The sequence below is a fragment of the Paroedura picta genome, chromosome 10, assembly GCF_049243985.1.
Source record: "Paroedura picta isolate Pp20150507F chromosome 10, Ppicta_v3.0, whole genome shotgun sequence".
Classification (NCBI taxonomy): Eukaryota; Metazoa; Chordata; class Lepidosauria; order Squamata; family Gekkonidae; genus Paroedura; species Paroedura picta.
The window spans coordinates 34,022,186-34,042,361 of NC_135378.1; the positions used below are offsets into that span (position 1 = coordinate 34,022,186).

Below are 20,176 nucleotides of genomic sequence, written 5' to 3' on the forward strand. Positions count from 1 at the left end.
TTAAAGACAGATGTCTGTGATCCTCTCAAATGAGTAACAGTTGCTCACTTACTGTGGCTGCTTGGAAGAGGTCTGAGAAGGGAAAACTTGGCAGCTGCATTGTGTGAGAGCGAATATGGAGTGAGACAATGAAGATGTGAGAGGATTGTGGGCTTGAATTTGCCTATTTGGAGTTAAGGTTGAGGGGGAATTGAGTTGGATTTTGAAAGGTGGAACAGCACTCACCTTGCAATATCTCTTAGCAGGAGCAAGTAGGAGTAACTAGTCCGGCAAGAGAGCCATTTAATTGTAAGAGGAAAGGGAGCTCTCTTGTGGTTGAGACACAAGAATGTAAAAGTGTTGTGTTACTTTAGATTGGGAGCCTTTTGAGAACTGTATGGTGCAATTAAGATCTGTCAGGCGGGAGCAGGAATGAATATACACTGAAGGAAATCAATGACTACTGTTTTGTGGAATCTACTATGGTAGTAAAAAAGGAAGCAATTTGGAGTTTAAATGGCTAGTATTTAGAAGTAATATTTGCAGTGTGGGCCGAAATAAAGATGGTTCCACAACAATTAAATATCTTGGGTGGTATCCTCTTAATTTCATTTAGCAATGAAGTTCTATCCTCCCTTCAACTCCACTGTGACGAAACTGTAATAGTTAATAAATTACTTGATAGCAAGGATCCTGCCCAAACCACCCGTATTGCAGCATTTTTAGGCAAGGTTTTTAGACTTAATTCCTTGTTTTTAACCAAACTGCGTAACTCCACTTGATTTAAAACAAATCACTTTGTCTCTCCCTACTTGTGTTGTTCATTATGCCAATAAAGGCTTCTGTATCTGTACCTTCATTTAGCAATGGTTTGTAACAAAATGGCATTTGCAATATCTGCAGACATGCTTACTTTATTGGAGAATCAAAAGCAATGAAATGAAAAGGAATTCTGTATTCCTTCTCTCTGTGGTACAGCTCTGTTGTATACAAAAGTTCTTAATGCAAATATGTAAACGTTCTTAATATTCTCTGTAGAGGCTGTGAGTGGAATGCAATTCCATGATCACATTACGTGTGAAAGAGAACATAGAGTTGCCAGCTCTGGGTTTTGAAATACCTAGATTTTTTTTTTGGGGGGGGGGGGGGGGCAGAGCTTGAGGACAGCAGGATTTGAGGAGAGGAAAGATTCAATGGAGGTTGATGCCATGAAGCCCACCTCCCAAGGAGGCCATTTTCACCTGGTGAACTGATACCTATCTCCTAGAGGTCACTTGTAGTGGAGGGAACTCTCCAGCCTCACCTGGAACCCTAAGAGAACAGGATATTAGGGTGTCTTTCTCACTCAGCCCCAAGGTGAATTACACAGTCTGGCCAAACAGGGGTTCTCCAGATGTCCATGGACTACAATTCCCATGAACCCCTGCCAGCATCAATGCAGTCTGTAGGATGTGACATCCAATAAGTATTAACATGGCATATTAAACATTAAATATGTTGTAAAGAAATTACAACATATGATAATGCATGCAGAAATAGATGGTATGTACTATCCCCAGTAACATAGTCCACAGTAGTATCGTGAACCTGAATGGTGACATTTATGTATTTGGCTGTAGTGCTAGTATAGACCTTCTTCTAAACCCTTATTTTTAAACACCGCATGCTTTATAGCTACTTTCAAGGTTAACATTAAAATGGGCAGCCATATACACATATTTTGTGCGGAAATTATGCTATTGAATTACCTTTGTTTCCCTGTTCATGATAAATTTGAGATTTAGAGAAATAGTATATAGGAAGGGACTCTGAGTCCCTATGTTATCCACAGTTTTAATATGTTTTGACCTGTTAGTGTTTACCAGCTTTTGGAATAATAAATCTCCATATTAAACAGGAAGCAGCCCAGGTACTGTTTCCCCCCCCCCTATACTCAACCTAGAAAGCTTTAAAATATTTGCTCGCTGGTGATTGGAACTGCTTTAGTTTCATTGAAACATACCTTCTGTTTTACAACAGTTAATGTGAAGTTAACAAAATGCACACACACATATATATATATATATTTATTGTGATAAACTTTTAATTTTCCCCCCCAGGCCTCCTCATCCAAAATGATAACTTGCAGACCAGCCTTGTCATTTATTCGGTGCCTTTTGAGGCGGAAAATCATCACCTCGGACAGCCTTGAAGATTCCAAATTATGTCGCTGTTTATCTACTGTGGACCTTATTGCTCTAGGAGTCGGAAGCACCCTAGGGGCAGGTGTTTATGTCCTCGCCGGAGAAGTTGCAAAGGCTGATTCTGGACCCAGTATTGTCATTTCTTTCCTCATTGCTGCCTTAGCTTCTGTGATGGCCGGTCTCTGCTATGCTGAATTTGGTGCTCGTGTTCCAAAAACTGGCTCTGCCTATCTCTATACTTATGTAACTGTTGGTGAACTCTGGGCTTTTATCACTGGCTGGAATCTCATTTTGTCCTATGTGATAGGTGAGTCTGAGGCCAAATAGGAAAAAAGCAGTTAATGGCCTACTTGGATTGTTGTTTCCTGATTGCTATTGTAAAATTACTTGGTCAGTCTTTTCCATCTTATGCTTGTTCAGGAAAGAGATCTGCCTCTTCTGAACACTGTCTTAATCTACTTGATCTCTTATGGTTTGTTGACAGTAGTCTGAATTACAAAATGCCCAGTAGACTACAACACCTGAGGACAATGCTGTGGTTGGGGTTTAGTGAGGATGAATGGGTTAAAAGGTTAAGCAGAAGAGTTCTTCAAACTTTATTTTACTTACTTAAAATTTTCATGCCCACCTTTTCTCTGAGCATCTCAGGACCCTAGACACTATAAATAATGACATCAGTATGCATAGTTCTTTAGAACAGTGGTCAGCCTCAGAAAGGTTGGGGACCGGCAGGGCAGCGGGCCGCACCCGCAGCCCGCCCATGCGCGAATGCGTCATGCGCGGCCGAAATCGCACATGTGCGGCACTTTTGCGCATGTGCGCATGTGAAAAAGTGCCACGCATGCGCGATTTCAGCCACACATGACGCATTCGCGCATGCGCAATGCACGGGCACGGCCCTGATTTCCTCTCCCCACCCTCCCACAGTAAGAAGCTTCCCGGGCCGCAAGCTTGCGGCCTGGGAAGTTTTTTACTGCGGGGGGGGGCGGGGAGAGGGAGCTGCGGCCCGGCGCCATGGCCTTCACGGCCCGCCACCTACTAGAATACAAGAAGACTGATCCCTGCTCTGTGGAGCTTACAGGTAGGAACAGGTGGGTGGGATCCAATTACATGTGCTTGTGCACAAGAAGCTACAGGTCTATCAAGGTCAGTACTGGTCTATCAGTGTCAGAACTAATGGTTTATTAAGGTCAGTAGGTCTTTAGGGACTAAGGTTGATATTGTCATAGCACCTTCTTCCTGATCATTTAAGCTGGAGATGCCAAGGATCACACCTGAGAACTTTGTATGCAACATACAGGCTCTACACTGAACCATGACCCCTCTCATAAGTCTTAGTTTTGGTGCAGAAGGGAAATTGTAGTGGGAGATGGGAGAGTTGGCATCACACAAGTATTCTCCAAAGTGGTCTTGAAGATCATGAGAGTTATTAGAAGTTGCAGGAGGCTTTTGGACAGGTTGGGGTAATAGAGACGATCACAGGGAGGAGGTGTCATGTCTGAGAGGGAAGGAGGAGGCAGATCATGGAAGGCTCTGAAGGTAAGGATGAGGAGTGCGGGCTGAATCCAGGAGAGTTCAAGAAGTGAATGTAGGGATTAAAGGTGGAGCAGCACATGGTCACAATGATAAGGTTGGGGGTGTTTTTGGTTTGCTTGCTTGCTTGTTTGTTTTTTGCAGTGATATTAGATATTTATAAGGGGGTTTAAGAAGAAATGATTGTTGTAGTTTGCCAAAGTGTGATCCAGAACTCTTGATGTGGAGATGGAAAGGATGGGCTGTGCAATGGATAGCAGAAACTGCAAATAGGTTGCCTTGCAGATGGCAATGCTGCCAGTGGAGAGTATATGAAGAGCTCAGAGTGATAGACACGGTCTACTCATTTCCTCTGCATTACAACCTCAATAACCCAGTAATGCTAACAACATGAATGCAGATACTTCAAGAATTCTATGACATGTAGCTGTAACTTGAAGGTTTATTAGTTTTTTGTACATTACACTTTCCCTAGGTCCTGTGTTCCTGGCTAGAAAGTAGGTGACTATTGATAACAGAGTCTTTTCAGTTTTATTTTACTTATACTTGAGTTCCCAAGTGTTGGACATACATGGGTTTATGGAAAGTGTAACTTATGAAATGCACCAACCTTCAGCTATGGGAGCCTTGTATGGCCATGCAATTCCATTCTTTCGACAATAACGAGTTGCTTTAAATGTGTATGAGAATAAAAAAATGAAGCCTTCTTCCCAAGTAGATGGGTGGGGAATCTAGACATTACCTCTCTTCCCCTGCTGCACCCAGTTTTTCTCCCTCTTGGGAGAAGCAAGAAAGAATAGAATTTGTACTGGAGGAGAAAATGTGCATCGGATCTTGTGGCCCACTCTTAATTGCAGTTAACAGATTAGAAGCCATAATCTCTCCCTCCTTTCATTTCAAGGGAGTAGGAGAGGGCGGAGACTCTTTCGATTGGGGAAAAATTGGTAAGAGCCAAATTAGGGGTGTTAACGTGGAATATTAGATTGCATCACCTAGGGGTCCTGGATTGAGTGTCCAGGCCTTAAATTATCCTGAGTAGCAGGTGACTGTTATCCTGAACATCTGATAGTAGAGTGGTGCAGTGTTTAAACTATCAGACTAAGTTCAAATCCCCTCACTGCCATGAAACTTGCTAGCTTATTTTGAGCGAGTTACTCTCTTGTCAATCTCACCTATCTCACCAGATTGTTGCAGGGAGAAGAAAAGCAGAAGGGAGAACCAGGTAAATTGCCCCGAAGAAAGGGTGGGATAAAAATGTGTTAGATAACTACTGTGCTTTCTGAGAGCGGCATAAAACTTTTGTTTATGGTTTTGGCAAAGAATACTTGGCTCCTGGTGTACTGGCTAGCATCCAGCATAGCAAATACATCCTAGAAGAAGTATTCCTCGCCTCCTGTCAGTAACTGTTGTGTAATCTTCCAGGGTGTGGTGCTGTAGTTTTGCTTTCAAACATAGAGTAGTAAGAGGAGGTGTGTACTGCTGCAGCCTGTGGAGTGCAACAATATCAATTTTGGAGGCTGCTCATTTGGCTCGGTATAGAGAGCAATAGCTGTGTTGGAAATGTAATTCTAAACCTGCCATTGCATTTAAGGCTCTTTCCAGTGCCTCCACTCAAGAGTAGCCCCAAAGATCTTGGGAATGTAGCTGTAGAGAGGAAATGATTTCTGGTTACAGTTACTGATTCTGCAGTACCAATTCATACAAAGAGGCGTATTTTTCACTCACTTTGCTGATATAAGTGACTGCCAGGAAGTAGCAGATGAAACCCAAGACAAAGGGGCTCAGGCAGTGGGCTGGATCCAGCCAGCGTTTTCAGCCAGTCTCCCCCAGTCATCCTCCTTGCCCCTCTCCTACATGGCTTTTGTCCGTGCAGAGGAACCTTCCTTCCTTCCTTTGTCACCAAAAGAAAAGCTGGTTAGATCCTCATGGCTGCTTCCCAAATGATGAGCCATTCAGGAAGATACTTTTTTTATTTTAAGTTTCCCAATCTGCTTGGTGATTTACAGAGGAAAAAAAAATAGCCATCATCTAATGTTTTAGTGTTGTAGCATTTCAAACCGGGCTTTTTATTAAGACCATATCCAGATTTTGGGGCATGAGTTACATTTTGTCTGACTTCCAGAAAAGTGAAGTGTATATCATAATAAAGGACCTAATATAAAACCACATAAGGGCCAACATTATCTTGAGGTTTGCAGCTTTAAATCTAGGTTCAGGATTTAAAACTCTTAAACTACTTTGAAAGAAATACAACTAAATACGACTAGGCAATAACTGTCACTTCTTTTGCTTTAAAGGCTAGCTCTGATCTGCAACATTTACAACTTTCCCCTCCTGTTTTGTTAAGGGACATCCAGTGTAGCAAGAGCGTGGAGTGGCACCTTTGATGAGCTACTTGGAAAACAAATCGGTTACTTTTTTAGAACCTACTTCAGAATGAATTATTCTGGTTTAGCAGAGTATCCAGATTTTTTTGCAGTCTGTCTTATATTACTCCTGGCAGGTAAGAAATATTAAAATTTTATTATATCCAACTAAAGAGAAGAATCCATTGTGATCGTATCAAATGTTCCTTTGCCCCCAGTGCTACATATTTATAATTATGATGATCTAAGTAATATGGGGCCAACCCCTCCTGACTTTGGTCTTTGTGTTAAGATTGAAAAGTTAATTGGACCCAGGCTTTTTCAACCAGGGTTTCATGATGGCCCTGGAAGGGTTTCCTGAATGGGTGGGAGTTAATTATTTATTGGGTGATATGACCATATATTATCATGTCAACCCACCCGTCCCTCCCCAAATACCCCAAAAGCAGCATGCCGGACCTCAACCAGGACCAAAGCCTTCTTGGTCCTGGCCCCCACCTGGTGGAATAAGCTCCCTGAAGAGATCAGGACCCTTCCTGAACTGCCACAATTCTGAAGGACATGCATAAGGGAGCATTTGTTGGAACACTTTTAATATAGCTAAGGCTCAATTGGACCATTGACAGTCCAGAAATCCTATAATGTGTACTGGGGCAGAAGCCCATTCAGATGTCTCTTATTTCATTGGGTAGGATTTACATACATCCCATTCCCACAGTCTTTCTACTTCAAAACCATAAGAACTAAGGAAACTTTATGGTCTACATGCATATCCAATACAAATAGCCGTTGAGTTTATGCATGGGCAGAAATGCATGCACAGAAATTGTTATCTGCTTATATATTTAAAATACTTATATACTGCTTTGCTGAAAACAGTGGCTGAAAGCTATTCCCATAATGCTGTTAATAAAATAAATGAATGTACTAAAACCATCAGATTGACAAATATGCATAATAACAGGAACCACTTTCAAATTGTTGCAAATGTTTTGATGTATCTCCTCATTCCCACTATTCTGTGTACACCACCCCAAGACTCCATAAATGGAATGAATATATAAATACAACAGGGCCAGCAAGCAACAATAAACAAAAGAGAACACTGCCAAAGGTGGCGCTGTTTGCACTTCTTTGAACATTCCATTCCATGGGATGGGGCTGCTACTGAATTTGGGCTGGAACATACATTCTGGGCATGGTGAGTGTGTGGGCTGGCCTCAAGAGCTGTCTAACATAAAAAGAAGGTATTGTAAACAGTGACAGATGTAAGCCCATATAGAAATTGTGTAAAGTAGAGTTTAATTATGGTGTAATCATTAATAATGTCTGATTTTTATAGGCTTGTTATCATTTGGAGTAAAAGAATCTGCCTGGGTGAATAAAGTCTTCACTGCCATTAACATCTTGGTCCTCCTCTTCGTGATGATTTCTGGTTTTGTGAAAGGAGATATAAGCAACTGGAAGAAAACGGAAGAATTCCTCATAAACTACACAGTATACATAGAGTAATGCCAGCTTTGTTTTGCTTCTATGAGCCATATCAAATTTATTTGTGCTGGATGGTCTGTTAACATATTAACGTACAAAATAAATAAAAATGTAGGATTGATGTACTACTAAAACTGTTGTGTAGCCACTGAAGGCAAGGAAATGTTACTTTCAGGCTAATCTAAAACCATTGCAGTCCATAAGTTTAGATTAGAAGGATGAAAATCAGTTTGCACTGTTAGTGAGAATGTTGTGACATTTAAGTTGAATAACTGGAGGGGTATGAGCTGCAATTCTAGGCTATTTTTGCAAGGTACCTTAGACTATAAAAGTAAAGTTCTTCCGCAAATATGAAAATATACTGTCCGTCAGGTTCATATGTTTAGCCGTCAGGTTCATATGTCCCAGAGGTTTGCTACACATCAGAAAGTTCTCCACTGTGCCACGGCTGCCTGCTAAATAATTCCTCAAGATGGCTGATCCCTGTAATGACAACATATAGCTCTGTACAAATCCAGCCAGAATGTTGTCATCTCTGTACATTTCTAGATGAAGCTCAAAACCAAATGGCCTGTTGCACATTGGATTCTGCAGAGCTGTCCATCCCAGACTTGTATCGGTCTATGCTACATAGAAGCAAAACTATGGTGCTGATCTATCAAAAGTTATAAGTAAAGTACATTCAATACACTTTAAAAGTAGCTGCAAAATCACATTGAAAGTGCATTATTGACTGTGTGCAGAATGGACCTAATACATTTAGGGGAAATGATAAAGGAACAAATAAGGGAAGCTCATGTATGCATGTCATCTTTGGCTCCCCTAGAACAACTTGGTTTGTATATCTCTCAAGAAATATTTGTTTGTAGAGAGCTGTTCTTCCGCTTTGCATTTGCAGGTTTTAAGTTCCACATCTATAGAAAGTAACTTTAGGATATTCCTTTATTTTTAGTCAAGTAGCCTTGCTAGGTGGGGAGAAACTCTGTTTTACATTCTTGTATTGTATTATAATTTTTTTAGAAACCTGTCTTCTTCTGAGAATGTGACCAGTGCGTTTGGAGCTGGCGGTTTTATGCCATATGGGTTCACAGGGACACTGGCTGGTGCAGCAACTTGCTTCTATGCCTTTATAGGATTCGACTGCATTGCAACAACTGGTAAGGTGCACAATTTGGGTACTCAGTCAGAGTTGCAGTTTATATATTATAGAGCTGTAGTAGATAAATGCTGAGCGGTGGCAGTCTGTTCTTGTGTGTCAGTGCTGTAGCACAGTGGTAGAACCCGTGTTCTCCTTACAGAATGTTCCGGCTCAACGGAGCTTTCTCCCTTAAGTGTCTATAGGACTACAGCCAGTTGGATGTAATGTTTAAAAAGCGGTGGACTCTTTAAATTAGGTTTGATTCCTCAGTCTTCCACATGCAGCCAGCTGGGTGACCTTGGGCTAGTCACAGTTCCCTTAGACCCATTCTCACAGAACAGTTCTCCTAGAGCTCTCTTTGTTCTACCTACCTCAAAAGGTATCTGCTGTGGGGAGACGAAGGGAAAGGTGTTTGTAAGCCATCTGGGGACTCTTTCGGGTAATGGAAAGTGAGGTGTAAAAAAAAACTGCTCTACTTCTTGATGCTGCTCCTTTTGCCTCCCCCTGTTGATATGAGGCACAGGCCTCCAAGCATTCTGATGTAGATTCCTCGTTTGTCTGAGTCAGTGGTATTTACTCTGTTGTTCATGGAAAGCCCCATCAGCAGTTACCATAAACCAAAAGAGCCATGTGACTGCTGTCTGCCCCATGCAGCATCCCAAACACAGACAAATGTGCTAGTAGGATTGTGTGTGGCAGTGGCCAAATTGGCCGTTCCAGGCTGCTGCAGCCAGCGCCTCACTGCGCAGGGGGTGTGTGTGCGTAGCTGTACACTCCCCTCCCCCCTGCGGCGCAGCACTGGCTGCGGCGGCCTGGAATGGACAATTCGGACGCTGCCTCACACAACCCTAGTGTGCTCCCCTTCCCCCCACAGTGCAGCGTTGGCTGTGGCGGCCTGGAACAGCCGATTTGTCGCCGCCGCGCACAGCCCTCTGTGCTAGTTTATAAGAACTCTTTCATGCTAAATGAAAAATTTCTCCAGCCAAATGGACAGCAGCATTTGATCCTATTTTTATTCACACCCTGTGAACTTCTTGTTGTGTGTTTTCTTCTACAGGAGAAGAGGTCAAAAATCCCCAGAAAGCCATTCCAATTGGAATTGTAACTTCCCTGCTGGTCTGTTTTATGGCCTATTTTGGGGTTTCAGCTGCTTTGACTCTTATGATGCCATACTACTTAATAGACGAGAAGAGTCCTCTCCCTGTAGCCTTTGAGTATGTCGGATGGGGCCCGGCAAAATATCTTGTAGCAGTGGGATCTCTGTGTGCTTTATCTACAAGGTAAAAAATAAGGACAAACTTATACGTTATTGGGAATAATGTCATTAGACAAATTATTTTAAAACTGTTTATGTGCAAATAGATTTGCCAAAGAGAGGTGTCATGAATAATAAAGGTTGTTACTGCTTAGACACAAAGTGAGATAATTTTCAGCCTAGCCCATACTTCTTATTATCCCGTGCCAGAATGATACTGGGGGTGGGTTCTACACTTATCCTGCCACTCCTCTGAGAATAGTTTCTATTGACTTATTTATGTACTTACACAACCTTCCCTTTGGGGTCAAATGTGAGGTATTTTTCGAATCTTAAGAAGCCTCCCACTAATGTAAATGGCTCTTGGAGGAGATCTCCTTAGGCTGGAGGGAGGCTACCTGGAGGATTGGTTGGATACCCCCCCCCCAGTGTTGAGTGGAAAAGAATAATTAAAGCCAACACAATATATGTAAAGTAGGGCATTCAAGACAGCCTAATTACCCTGCCCATGCAATAATGCAAGAAAGTGTGCATGATTTACTTAATAGTTTCTGCAGTGCTTGATGGTGGGCTAGGTTTCATTTCATTAAAAAAATAATAAAGATGGTAGCCTTGAAGTATCGATGCTGAAGGATCCTAGGCATTCTGGCTGAAAGGATGGTATTCAAGAAATATGAGTTCCAAGGACCTTTCGGACTGTAGAGTTAATCATAGAATCGTCGAGTTGGAAGGGTCCTTCAGTATCATCAATCCCCTGCAGAATGCAGGAAATTCACAACTTCCTGTCCACCCACAGTGACCCCAATTCCATGCCCAGATGATGCCCCCCCCAAAAAAAACCCCTAGAATCCTTCGCCTATCCAGCCTGGAGGAAATTCGCCTTCCCAAAGGGGCGATCGGCATTTCTCTGGGCATGCAAGAAAGAACCACAAGAGCCAAGCACTGACACAATCCTTCTGCCCACCCACTTACAATCTGCATAACTTCATAGAATCAGGATTTCTGTGAAGTGGCTAACCTCTGCTGAAAAACTTCCAAAATCTAGCTGATCTACAATCATCTAGATCTTTGGATTCTGGCTTCAGGGTTCAGTTAAATAAGGAAATCATGAAGTATAGCCCTTTTGGTATTCTACCTCTTTGCAAAGCAGGTGGGGGAACGCATCAGTGAATGTCAGATGTTGGCTGCCTGTAGGTGGGTAGGTTGCTGAAGCAAAAGCCCCTGTCCTTGCTTCCCTCCCAATTGCTATATGAAGCAATTTTTGTAAATCTATGGGAACATTTAAAAGGCAGTGCGGCAAGTTTCTTCTGAACGTGTAGCTTGGGTTTGGTTGGTTTGTTTTTAAACCTGTGCAACTTTTTCTTACTGTGAGGAAGAAAGTTATGTTTATGAGTCCCCTGTCTCCTTCAGCTAGTGCCAGTTCCCAAGCTTCACAATGTGTTGAATGTTGTCTAGAATGCACTTGAATAGCATGAAAATACATGTAGCGGGTTAGGCGAACACAGCAGCTGCCTGTAAGTATTTCTTCCAGCTTTAGTTCAAGACACTGCAGCTATTGCAAATGCACACGCTAAACTGAATTTGGGAGGAAAGTCAGGAAGGGCTGAGCCTAGGAGAGCACTTATGCTCAGATTGATCTGAACTATCCTTGCTTACCTAAAATGAGGGAGATTAATTAGAGAACCTAGCATTTGGTATAGGTCTGTCTTGTGCTCCACAAATCATTCAAGCTGGTTGTACTTCAACCTGAAGTGACTTTGTCACAGGATCTAATTTCAGCTTTATATCCAAAGGGAACAAAGGCAACCAAGGCCACTTCACCTGCCCTACTCTGTTTAGAGTAAAGATGGTTTAAATGTACCAAAGCCCAGCTTAACTGATTTGAATTATTTCTAGCATTTAAAGCTGGCATTGCTATGCAGGCATCCTAACATTTTGCTTATCCTCACTTCACTAACTGCTGAGGTTGCTTTGCTGTTGCGGTGTTTAAAATTGGCATATCCTATGAATAGATGCATCCAGGGTTTGGAATTTAGGAACGCTACATCTGTGCCAGGTCAAAATACCATCTCTATTTAAAAGTTGTTCTGTCACTCCCACCAGCCCCAGTAGTTTTGCTTTATTCCTATGTGACGACTGTTTGCTTCTTTTCAATATGTGGGCAAGACCTGCACATCCTCACAGGGCTATGGAGACTTTGCTAAAGAATCAAATAAAGTGTGCTGCCACTGAGCCATAACCCTGGATTTGTGCTGCAGAAGGCCACACATCCAGCGGTGAAGTTTTAATTGGGTTGGAAAGGATATCTGCAGCTGGCCTTGGAGAGCCACTAACGGCTGTAGTAGACCCTACTGGGCTTGATCCATTGATGAAACTTCTTATATGGCACCTCTTTCTAATATAGGTTGGACACAGGGACTGCAGTCAAAATCAGTACTGCAACTTAAGTTTAATGTATTTCCTGAATTATAAATGGTTCCTGCTATTTTTGCAAGTGCTCCCTGACTGCACGTATGCTGTGGCCTGTGTTGGTTTCCTCCTGCTGCCTGCCATCATCTTCCAAGGTTCAGTAAAGCTTAATTGCTTTGCAAGTATTACCAGATTTGTTCTGCTTTCGTCACATTTCAAAGAGCTGCAGTGAAAGACCCAAGTCACTTTAAATGGTTTCATCTGTAGAAGGACTATATTATCATAAATCAGACCCCCCCAAAAAGAGAGAGAGAGAGAGAGAGAGAGAGAAGAGAAAAGAAGAGAGAGAAAGAGAGAGAGAGAGAGAGAGAGAGAGAGAGAGAGAAAGAACTGGAACATTTTCTCACATGAGTCTTAAATTTGTAGTTTGCATTTTGTATGCCTGCAAAAGGCATGTAACATTGATATTGGTTGGAATATCCACTAAATTTTTAAATACTTTACTTTGCATTTTGTCTTAAAAGAGAGAAGGGCTAAAAAGGCATGTATCATGCTATGTGTGGGTAGAGTTCATACATTTGGGCCGAGGACAAAGTAATAAATTGGAACCTGGGAGAACAAGATTCATGGCCTTGTTCTAGAGGCCTGTTGGTTGTCCCTACTCACACCATTGAGCCCTTTTGGGGAATGGCAGGGTAGAAGGCTAACAAAAAATTTAAAAAATCTTTTAGACTATTTTTCCCCATCTTAAAAAGGCACTAACAGTGGATGAGGCCTCTCATGATTTGTTATCAGGCAAGGAAACATAAGCATGGTTCAAATACTTAATGGGTCAGTGATTGTCTTCATGTAGTGGTAGACAAGGTGGATGTACCTCTGCTACACAGATGTCTGGTGGTGCAGATATCCAGCTTAAGTGGTCATGCCCTGTTTTCTGAGAGCAAAAAACTGTACTTCCACAGACAGCACCATTGTCTTACGTGGAGCTGGTCCTCCATCTCATGAAGACGCTCTCTGAGCCAGAAGACTTATGACAAACTTTGAAAACTTAAAGTAGGTATCAGAAAATTGGATTGAAGAGTCAAGGAAATCTTGCATCTAAACTGTATTGGCTCATGTTTCTGGGTTATATTTCTGGTACTACGTGCTGTTAATTAGCTCTGTTTCTCGCTTCCTCAGTGCATTGCATGACGTGTTGGCCTTGTTGCATGTTGTTTTGCTTTTCATTCAGTCTCCTTGGATCCATTTTTCCAATGCCGCGTGTAATCTATGCTATGGCGAAGGATGGGTTGCTTTTCAAATGTCTAGCTCAAGTCAATCCCAAAACGAAGACTCCGCTTGTTGCTACTCTGTCATCCGGGGCTGTAGCAGGTGAGGCTGGGAACTAACTTGTTTTAAGAAAGATGGACACACTCATCCATGATTCAATATAGAAATAACTCCCTGGCAGGCAGTTAGGGCTTTGTTACGGCTGGAAAAATAAAACGTGCATCCTTGAGTGAAGCTAGTCAACTTTTTAAGTTTCACGAATCTTGTTTTAGGTTATTGGGATGCTTTAGACCAGGGGTAATCAAACTGCGGCCCTCCAGATGTCCATGGACTACAATTCCCAGGAGCCCCTGCCAGCGAATGCTGGCAGGGGCTCCTGGAAATTGTAGTCCATGGACATCTGGAGGGCCGCAGTTTGACTACCCCTGCTTTAGACCAAATGTGCATTTTACCAGGATTTTTTCCCCTTTTTCGTCCTTTGTTTGTGTTTGGTTTTGAAATGGAGAATCATACTGTTATCGTAGCACTTGAACCATTAAATTCTTTTGTTCTAGTCTTCTGGGCTCTATGTTTCCTTTGCCCCGCATTCTGTTTGCCATGGCACGAGATGGTTTACTCTTTAGATTTCTTGCCAAGGTGAGCAAGAGGCAGTCTCCTGTTGCTGCCACGCTGACAGCAGGGTGCATTTCTGGTAAGCTCGGTACATTCAGGTCTTGCTTAATTGGGACCTAAGCCCTGTTACGTGCATAACCCTTGCTAATTTCCCATGCATGTAAATTAGGAATGCAGTTGCTGACTAATCAGAAAACATCACAACCCTCAATGGTGGTGGTGGTGGTGGTGGTGGTGGTAATGATGGTGGCAGAAGTCCGACTCCTTGGAGGTCTCCTCTTCCTCCTGTGGGCCAAAGGATACTGTGGTGTGCATGTGTCAAGAAGGGAGTGTTATGTGAATGCTTTAATGAACTCTCCTTCTTTTTCAAGACTGACATTGAGCTCTGCTCCTTTGTGCAGTTTTGTGTTAAGAACTTCCTTTCTGCCTAAGATGTTCTCAGCAAAAGGCAGTTGGCACAAAAGCTTTGTACTGCACTTCTGTTCAATTTAGTATGGGTAGTCTCTCCATTTTAAACAGTGTTCAGAGGTTTAGATGCTAACCTTTTAAGAAAGGTTGCCACTGAAGGCCAAATTTAGATAACTACTCCCTCCCCATAAATGATGGCTAAAATGTACACAGAGAAGGGCAGGCAAGGCAAATTGTATCAGTATGTCAGATATGGAGAGAAATCAGCTGTACGTTAAAACGTAGGGGCTTCAGAAAATCATCAGTCTTGTTTTAAGCAATTTGGTATGATGTATTTCTAGTATATTAGCTTCTGAGCTCCATATGTGTTAGGGATATGGCATATATGAATAAGGAAAGTATGTGGAAGTAATACTACATATATTACCCATAATAATACATTTCAGGAACAAACCATCACCTGTTAAAAGGAAATAATAAGCAGGTATAAATCTGAAGCTCCAGATTCAGGCACATATATGTATTCAGAAACATGCAAGTCTCCTTCCTTCCTTCTCCAGGGTAGTTTATTTCCATATTACTGATAATTTTATATTACATGTGCACCAACATATGGTTCCTTTGTAACCTTGAGCCTGAGCCATGTTTTGCAGTGGATTTGCAAACCGGGGCTCAGTAGAAAACTGACTGGTATTCATTATAGGTGACATTGATGCATATGCAACATGAAAGGATTGTTAACATTGTTTTGGTGGAGGCGGGCATCCAGTTTGTAAACCATGGTTTTCAAGAAGCCAGGGTTATGCCTGCATAAAACACTAGTATTATTGGATTTCATTTTTTTGTAGTTTATCAGAGTAAATTTATTTTATGCCTTGAGCATTTTCTCCCCCATCCCCCTATACATTTGATTGATTTTAGCACTGTTTAAAGAGGGACTGCCATTTATGAGCACTTGGGGGTCCAAAATCCCATTGCATAAGCTTTCTGCAGGAAACAGAAGGAGAGACACCTGATATGGGCACAAGGCACCAGGAACATCTCTTGTCCAAGCCCTGTAAAAATAAATGGGATTTGCACAAGGACACACATTGCACAATTCCCATGGACTGCACAAGATATGTCCCTAGTCAATTTTGTCCTTACATTTTATGCATGAATTTACATGTATGGTATGTGTTATGCAAATAAAAGTTATTTTCTTATATTAAAACTAACAATGATATTGGTTGGGTAAACACTGAGGTTGACAAATTTCAGAGGGCGATTTCTTCCCCTGTCAAGTCGCAGCCGAGTTATGGTGGCTCTGTAGGGTTGTCAAAGCAAGAGACATTCAAAAGTGGTTTTGCCATTGCCTGCCTCTGTTTTGGGACCCTGGTATTCTTTGCAAATACTAACCAGGGCTGACCTTGCTTAGTTTCTGAAATCTGACGAGCCTGGGCTATCCAGGTCAGGAAGAGACGGAGTTAGGTCAGCCAAATGTCTCCCAAGATGTGTGTCACAAAATGTGATAAAATGCTGCCATCATGCAGCCATTGATTTTGGCTACGAAGCAAGGTGTTGCCACATTTTCCATAATTTGTCAGAGGATGATTCTCCCCAAATAGCATAACCACTTTCATGTTTCTTAATGCAGACTTTAAATGTTAATGGATTATTGGTTGCAAAATGCCAGGCTTTTGTTAATATGCACGTTTTGACACAAATTCTGTCTGTCTTGGTTTTTCTAGCTCTAATGGCTTTTCTTTTTGACCTAAAAGCCTTAGTAGACATGATGTCTATTGGTACCCTTCTTGCTTACTCTCTCGTTGCGGCTTGTGTTCTCATTCTTAGGTGAGTCCCACTTTTTATCATTTAAATGCAGTCTTGAAAATGATTTACCGTGCAATCCAGACACCATTTAATAATAATAATTTATTTCTCACCTGCCCTTCCCCAAAAAGACCCAGGGTGGGTAACAACATTTTAGCAGTGTTTTTATATATTAAATCATTCTGCATACAGTTAGTTCAGACTTTCTGTAATTTCCCAGTGGGAGGAACCAATGTGGTAAAGCCATGGCTGATGTTTTGGGCACAGACCTCTGGTGTCATTTCTGGCCTCAACTTGTAGGCCTGATGGAACAGCTCTGTTTTACAGGCCCCGTGGAACTGTCCCAAGTTCTGCCACCCCTAATCTCTCCAGGAAGAGTGTTCCACCACGCCAAGTTGAGGCCATTTTGACAATCTTGGGGCCAAGGATCTTAAGCAAGTTCTGTTGGCTTGATCTTAAATTCCTTTGGGCTCATTTTAAGTTCACTTACCTATTGAAGTTGGCCTATAAATTACATACATATCTAATAAAGTAAGATCTGGCCACCTGCTTACCTTACATTTTAAAAAACCTTTATGCCACCATCAGACTCTTAGTTGTCTACATCAGATAGAAATGTTTTGTTATTTTCATATTACTGACCTACTATGACCTACTAAATTATGTGTGTCAGTAGTGGCACAGTTCACATTGCTTGCAAACATGTAAGCAAGGGCTTACTGAAGAGGGGTGACTTTCCCACTGTATTCCACTTCTGATTTTTTAAAATCTCTCCATTGGGGGTTATATGGCTTGGATATTCAGGTACAGTTGAAATTTCTCCACACTGAAATTTCTCAGAACTTTTGATTGGCTATTTGTACACTACATACCTGTATTGTGATTCAGAGATGAAACAGGGGAGTGAAGTTGCTACTAGATGAGATGTTCCCTTTGGCCTCTCCTACCTGTTTTTCTCCCCTTGTTTGCTGGATGTCTTGCAACATTAAGAAAACCTAGACACTTCTCCTTCCTATAGGTGGGGTATAAAAATAAAGATTTATTTATCTTATTTAAGTAATGCTGCACAAAATAAGAAGTGGTTTTTGTTTGCTGGTGATGTGGCTTGTTATTTACTTCATGTCCTGAGGCACAAGGTGGACTATGCAATTAAAAGCAATGGAAGTAAGGACAGTACACTACATTAATATTCTTTGCAAATACTAAGATTTGCAAATACTAAGATTTGTAAGATTAAGAACAGCAACACACTCCCAATAGTATAGGAACACACTTTCTCAACCAAGGCCTTGTGAAACCCTGGGAACATTTCACTAATTTTTTAAAAATTGTTAAAATATATCTGTGATGTGACCATATATGGTCATGTCAATCTGCCCCTCCCCTCCCAAAATTGCCAGTTATGGGTCTGGAAGGGATGGGAAGGGGAGGGACCCCAGGTAGGCATGTACAAAGCTATGCTTCCCAATCATATTCCATGCAATCATGCCACTTTCTGGGATTTCTCGAAGCCTGAAGAGTGTTTCAGGGATTTCACAACAGTAAAGAGGTTGATAAAGGCTAGAATATACAGTGAACAGCCTAAGATCATGGACATTACTGCATCCTACTTCCATTTACAGAAATGCCCTGCTGAAATATTCCATTTTACACATTTTGGAAAATGATAAGTGTTCCCAACTCTTTTGGTTAGGCCAGGGGTAGTCAACCTGTGGTCCTCCAGATGTTCAGTGACTACAATTCTCATTGCAAACGCTGGCAGGGGCTCATGGGAATTGTAGTCCATGAACATCTGAGGACCACAGGTTGACTACGCCTGGGTTAGGCCATTCCACAAAGCGGGAGCCACAACAGAAAGAGCTTTTGGACTCTGATGTATTGACATGATCTGAGGTTTGGTCTCCCTTCTCTGTCCTTAGAACCTGGTGATACAGGAACATCTGCTTTTGTTTTTGTGTACAGGTACCAACCCAATTTAAGTTATGAGCAACCCAAATATTCCACAGAAAAAGAGGCTCTTGCAGGATCAGAGAGGGAATCAACAGCAAGCGAATCCCAAATAAGTATGCTGCAAGGACACAGTTTCAGCCTCGTAACTTTGATTAATCCCTCAAGTCTGCCAACTGAACAGTCTGCCACCATGGTCAGCTTTCTGGTGGGCTTGCTGGGTAAGTTAGAAATGGTGGCATTCAACCGAAGAGCAAATTTGGAACAAGGCACAGTCAACAATCATGGAACTTATCCTTGATTTCAAGTGTTGGACTTAGAGAGAACACTGGCTGGAAATAGTTTTAGAGTGACTCCAAATTGCCTGTTCTTAATATTTACTTTTAAATATTGAAAACCCTTTGATTTAATTTTTGAAAGCAGCTGTATCACTGTTGCTAAAATTCTTGCATATTACATGAAGGTTTGACTACGTAAGATTTTGAAATGCTGAAACACTCTCTTTCCTGTTTCTTTTGGTCAACTTTTACGTAGCTTGTGTGGTTTGCGGCTTAAGCATTCTGATCACCTATGGAATTCACTTCCTTGCTAATCTGGAGCCCTGGAGTGTCGGCCTCCTTGCAGCTCTTGCAGTGCTGCTTGCCATTGTTATTTTTGCCATCTGGAGGCAACCGCAAAGTCAACAAAAAGTGTCATTTATGGTATGTTGCAAACTTGAATCCATGCACACTTTGGGGTATCTGACTAGCTGTAGTTCTGACAGTCTGGAGAAAGCTCCATGTAAACTTTAATGGTAAAAATAATATGCCGTAGACTGATGTTGCTAGCTCTAGCACATTTTTATAGAACATTTATTCATTCCATAGCATTTTTAGTCTGTGGCTGCAAAAAAATAAACAGGAGTCCTGTGGCATCTTCAAGACCAACCAAATTTTATTCCAGGGGAAGTTTTCTCAGGATATTTTTTTTTCAGATGGACTGAGTAGATCCTCAGTATACAATTAGTTTATAGGTTTGGGGGGAAAAAGTGGATCCAAAGGATCATGAAACACAGGAAAGTAATGGATGAGAAGTAATTATGGTGAAATGCAGATATAATTAAGAAAAACTACACAGACTAAGATAGTTTTGACGGGGGCAATTGGTGGAGAATCCCAGGTTTTCCTAACATTATAATGAAAAGAAAAGTCCCAATTCTTCTTTGGCCTGGGGAATGGAAAAAGTTGTATTAAGATTTAAGATTTGCTGAAGATTTAATTATTTTCTTTTAAAATATGGGTTTACAGATATGTCTGTTTCTTTAAAAATATGTTCGTATAGATATGTCCGTTTAATTGCATTTGTACAAAATGAATATGGTCAGTATTTACTCAAAATACAGAGTTGTGAAATGTTTGTCCCTAGGTTCCCCTCTTGCCACTTTTGCCATCTTTTAGCATCCTGGTCAATGTTTACTTGATGGTACAGTTAAGTGGAGAGACGTGGGTCCGCTTTAGCATCTGGATGGCTTTTGGTAAGTGTTCCTGGCTGTAGGTATCTCAAAATAAACATTTAAGTAGCACGGTAAGAGCAGCTGCACATACTTGGGTTTCTAGCATTGTGCTGGATTGCTGTGGGTTGTGGCATATATGTGCCTCTGGTTTATCTCTGTCTGTGTTTACCCGAGATGGAAAAGAAAAATACTGCCTGCTGGATTTGTCAATGTTGGCCATTCCCCTTATCCATATGATTGCGTAGTTGAATAGCCGTTGCAGTGGTCCATGCCAATTTAGTT

At 41.7% G+C, this 20,176-nt stretch overlaps 1 protein-coding gene across 5 annotated transcripts in view; it reads left to right on the top strand.

Annotated features, from left to right (window-relative positions):
- SLC7A2 (solute carrier family 7 member 2) overlaps positions 1 to 20,176 on the top strand; it is a 49,273-nt gene that overhangs the window by 22,656 nt on the left and 6,441 nt on the right. For 4 of the 5 annotated variants that reach the window (XM_077302104.1, XM_077302102.1, XM_077302105.1 and 1 more), the window contains exons 2-11: positions 2,079 to 2,469; positions 6,043 to 6,198; positions 7,404 to 7,569; positions 8,573 to 8,709; positions 9,748 to 9,970; positions 13,586 to 13,725; positions 16,374 to 16,476; positions 18,418 to 18,623; positions 18,937 to 19,103; positions 19,807 to 19,915. In XM_077302104.1, coding sequence (XP_077158219.1) covers positions 2,094 to 2,469; positions 6,043 to 6,198; positions 7,404 to 7,569; positions 8,573 to 8,709; positions 9,748 to 9,970; positions 13,586 to 13,725; positions 16,374 to 16,476; positions 18,418 to 18,623; positions 18,937 to 19,103; positions 19,807 to 19,915 — 1,783 coding nt within the window. In that variant the 5' untranslated portion in view covers positions 2,079 to 2,093. Of the gene's footprint in view, positions 1 to 2,078; positions 2,470 to 6,042; positions 6,199 to 7,403; positions 7,570 to 8,572; positions 8,710 to 9,747; positions 9,971 to 13,585; positions 13,726 to 14,177; positions 14,315 to 16,373; positions 16,477 to 18,417; positions 18,624 to 18,936; positions 19,104 to 19,806; positions 19,916 to 20,176 lie in introns of all 5 variants that reach the window. The other variant, XM_077302103.1, reaches the window with a different exon arrangement.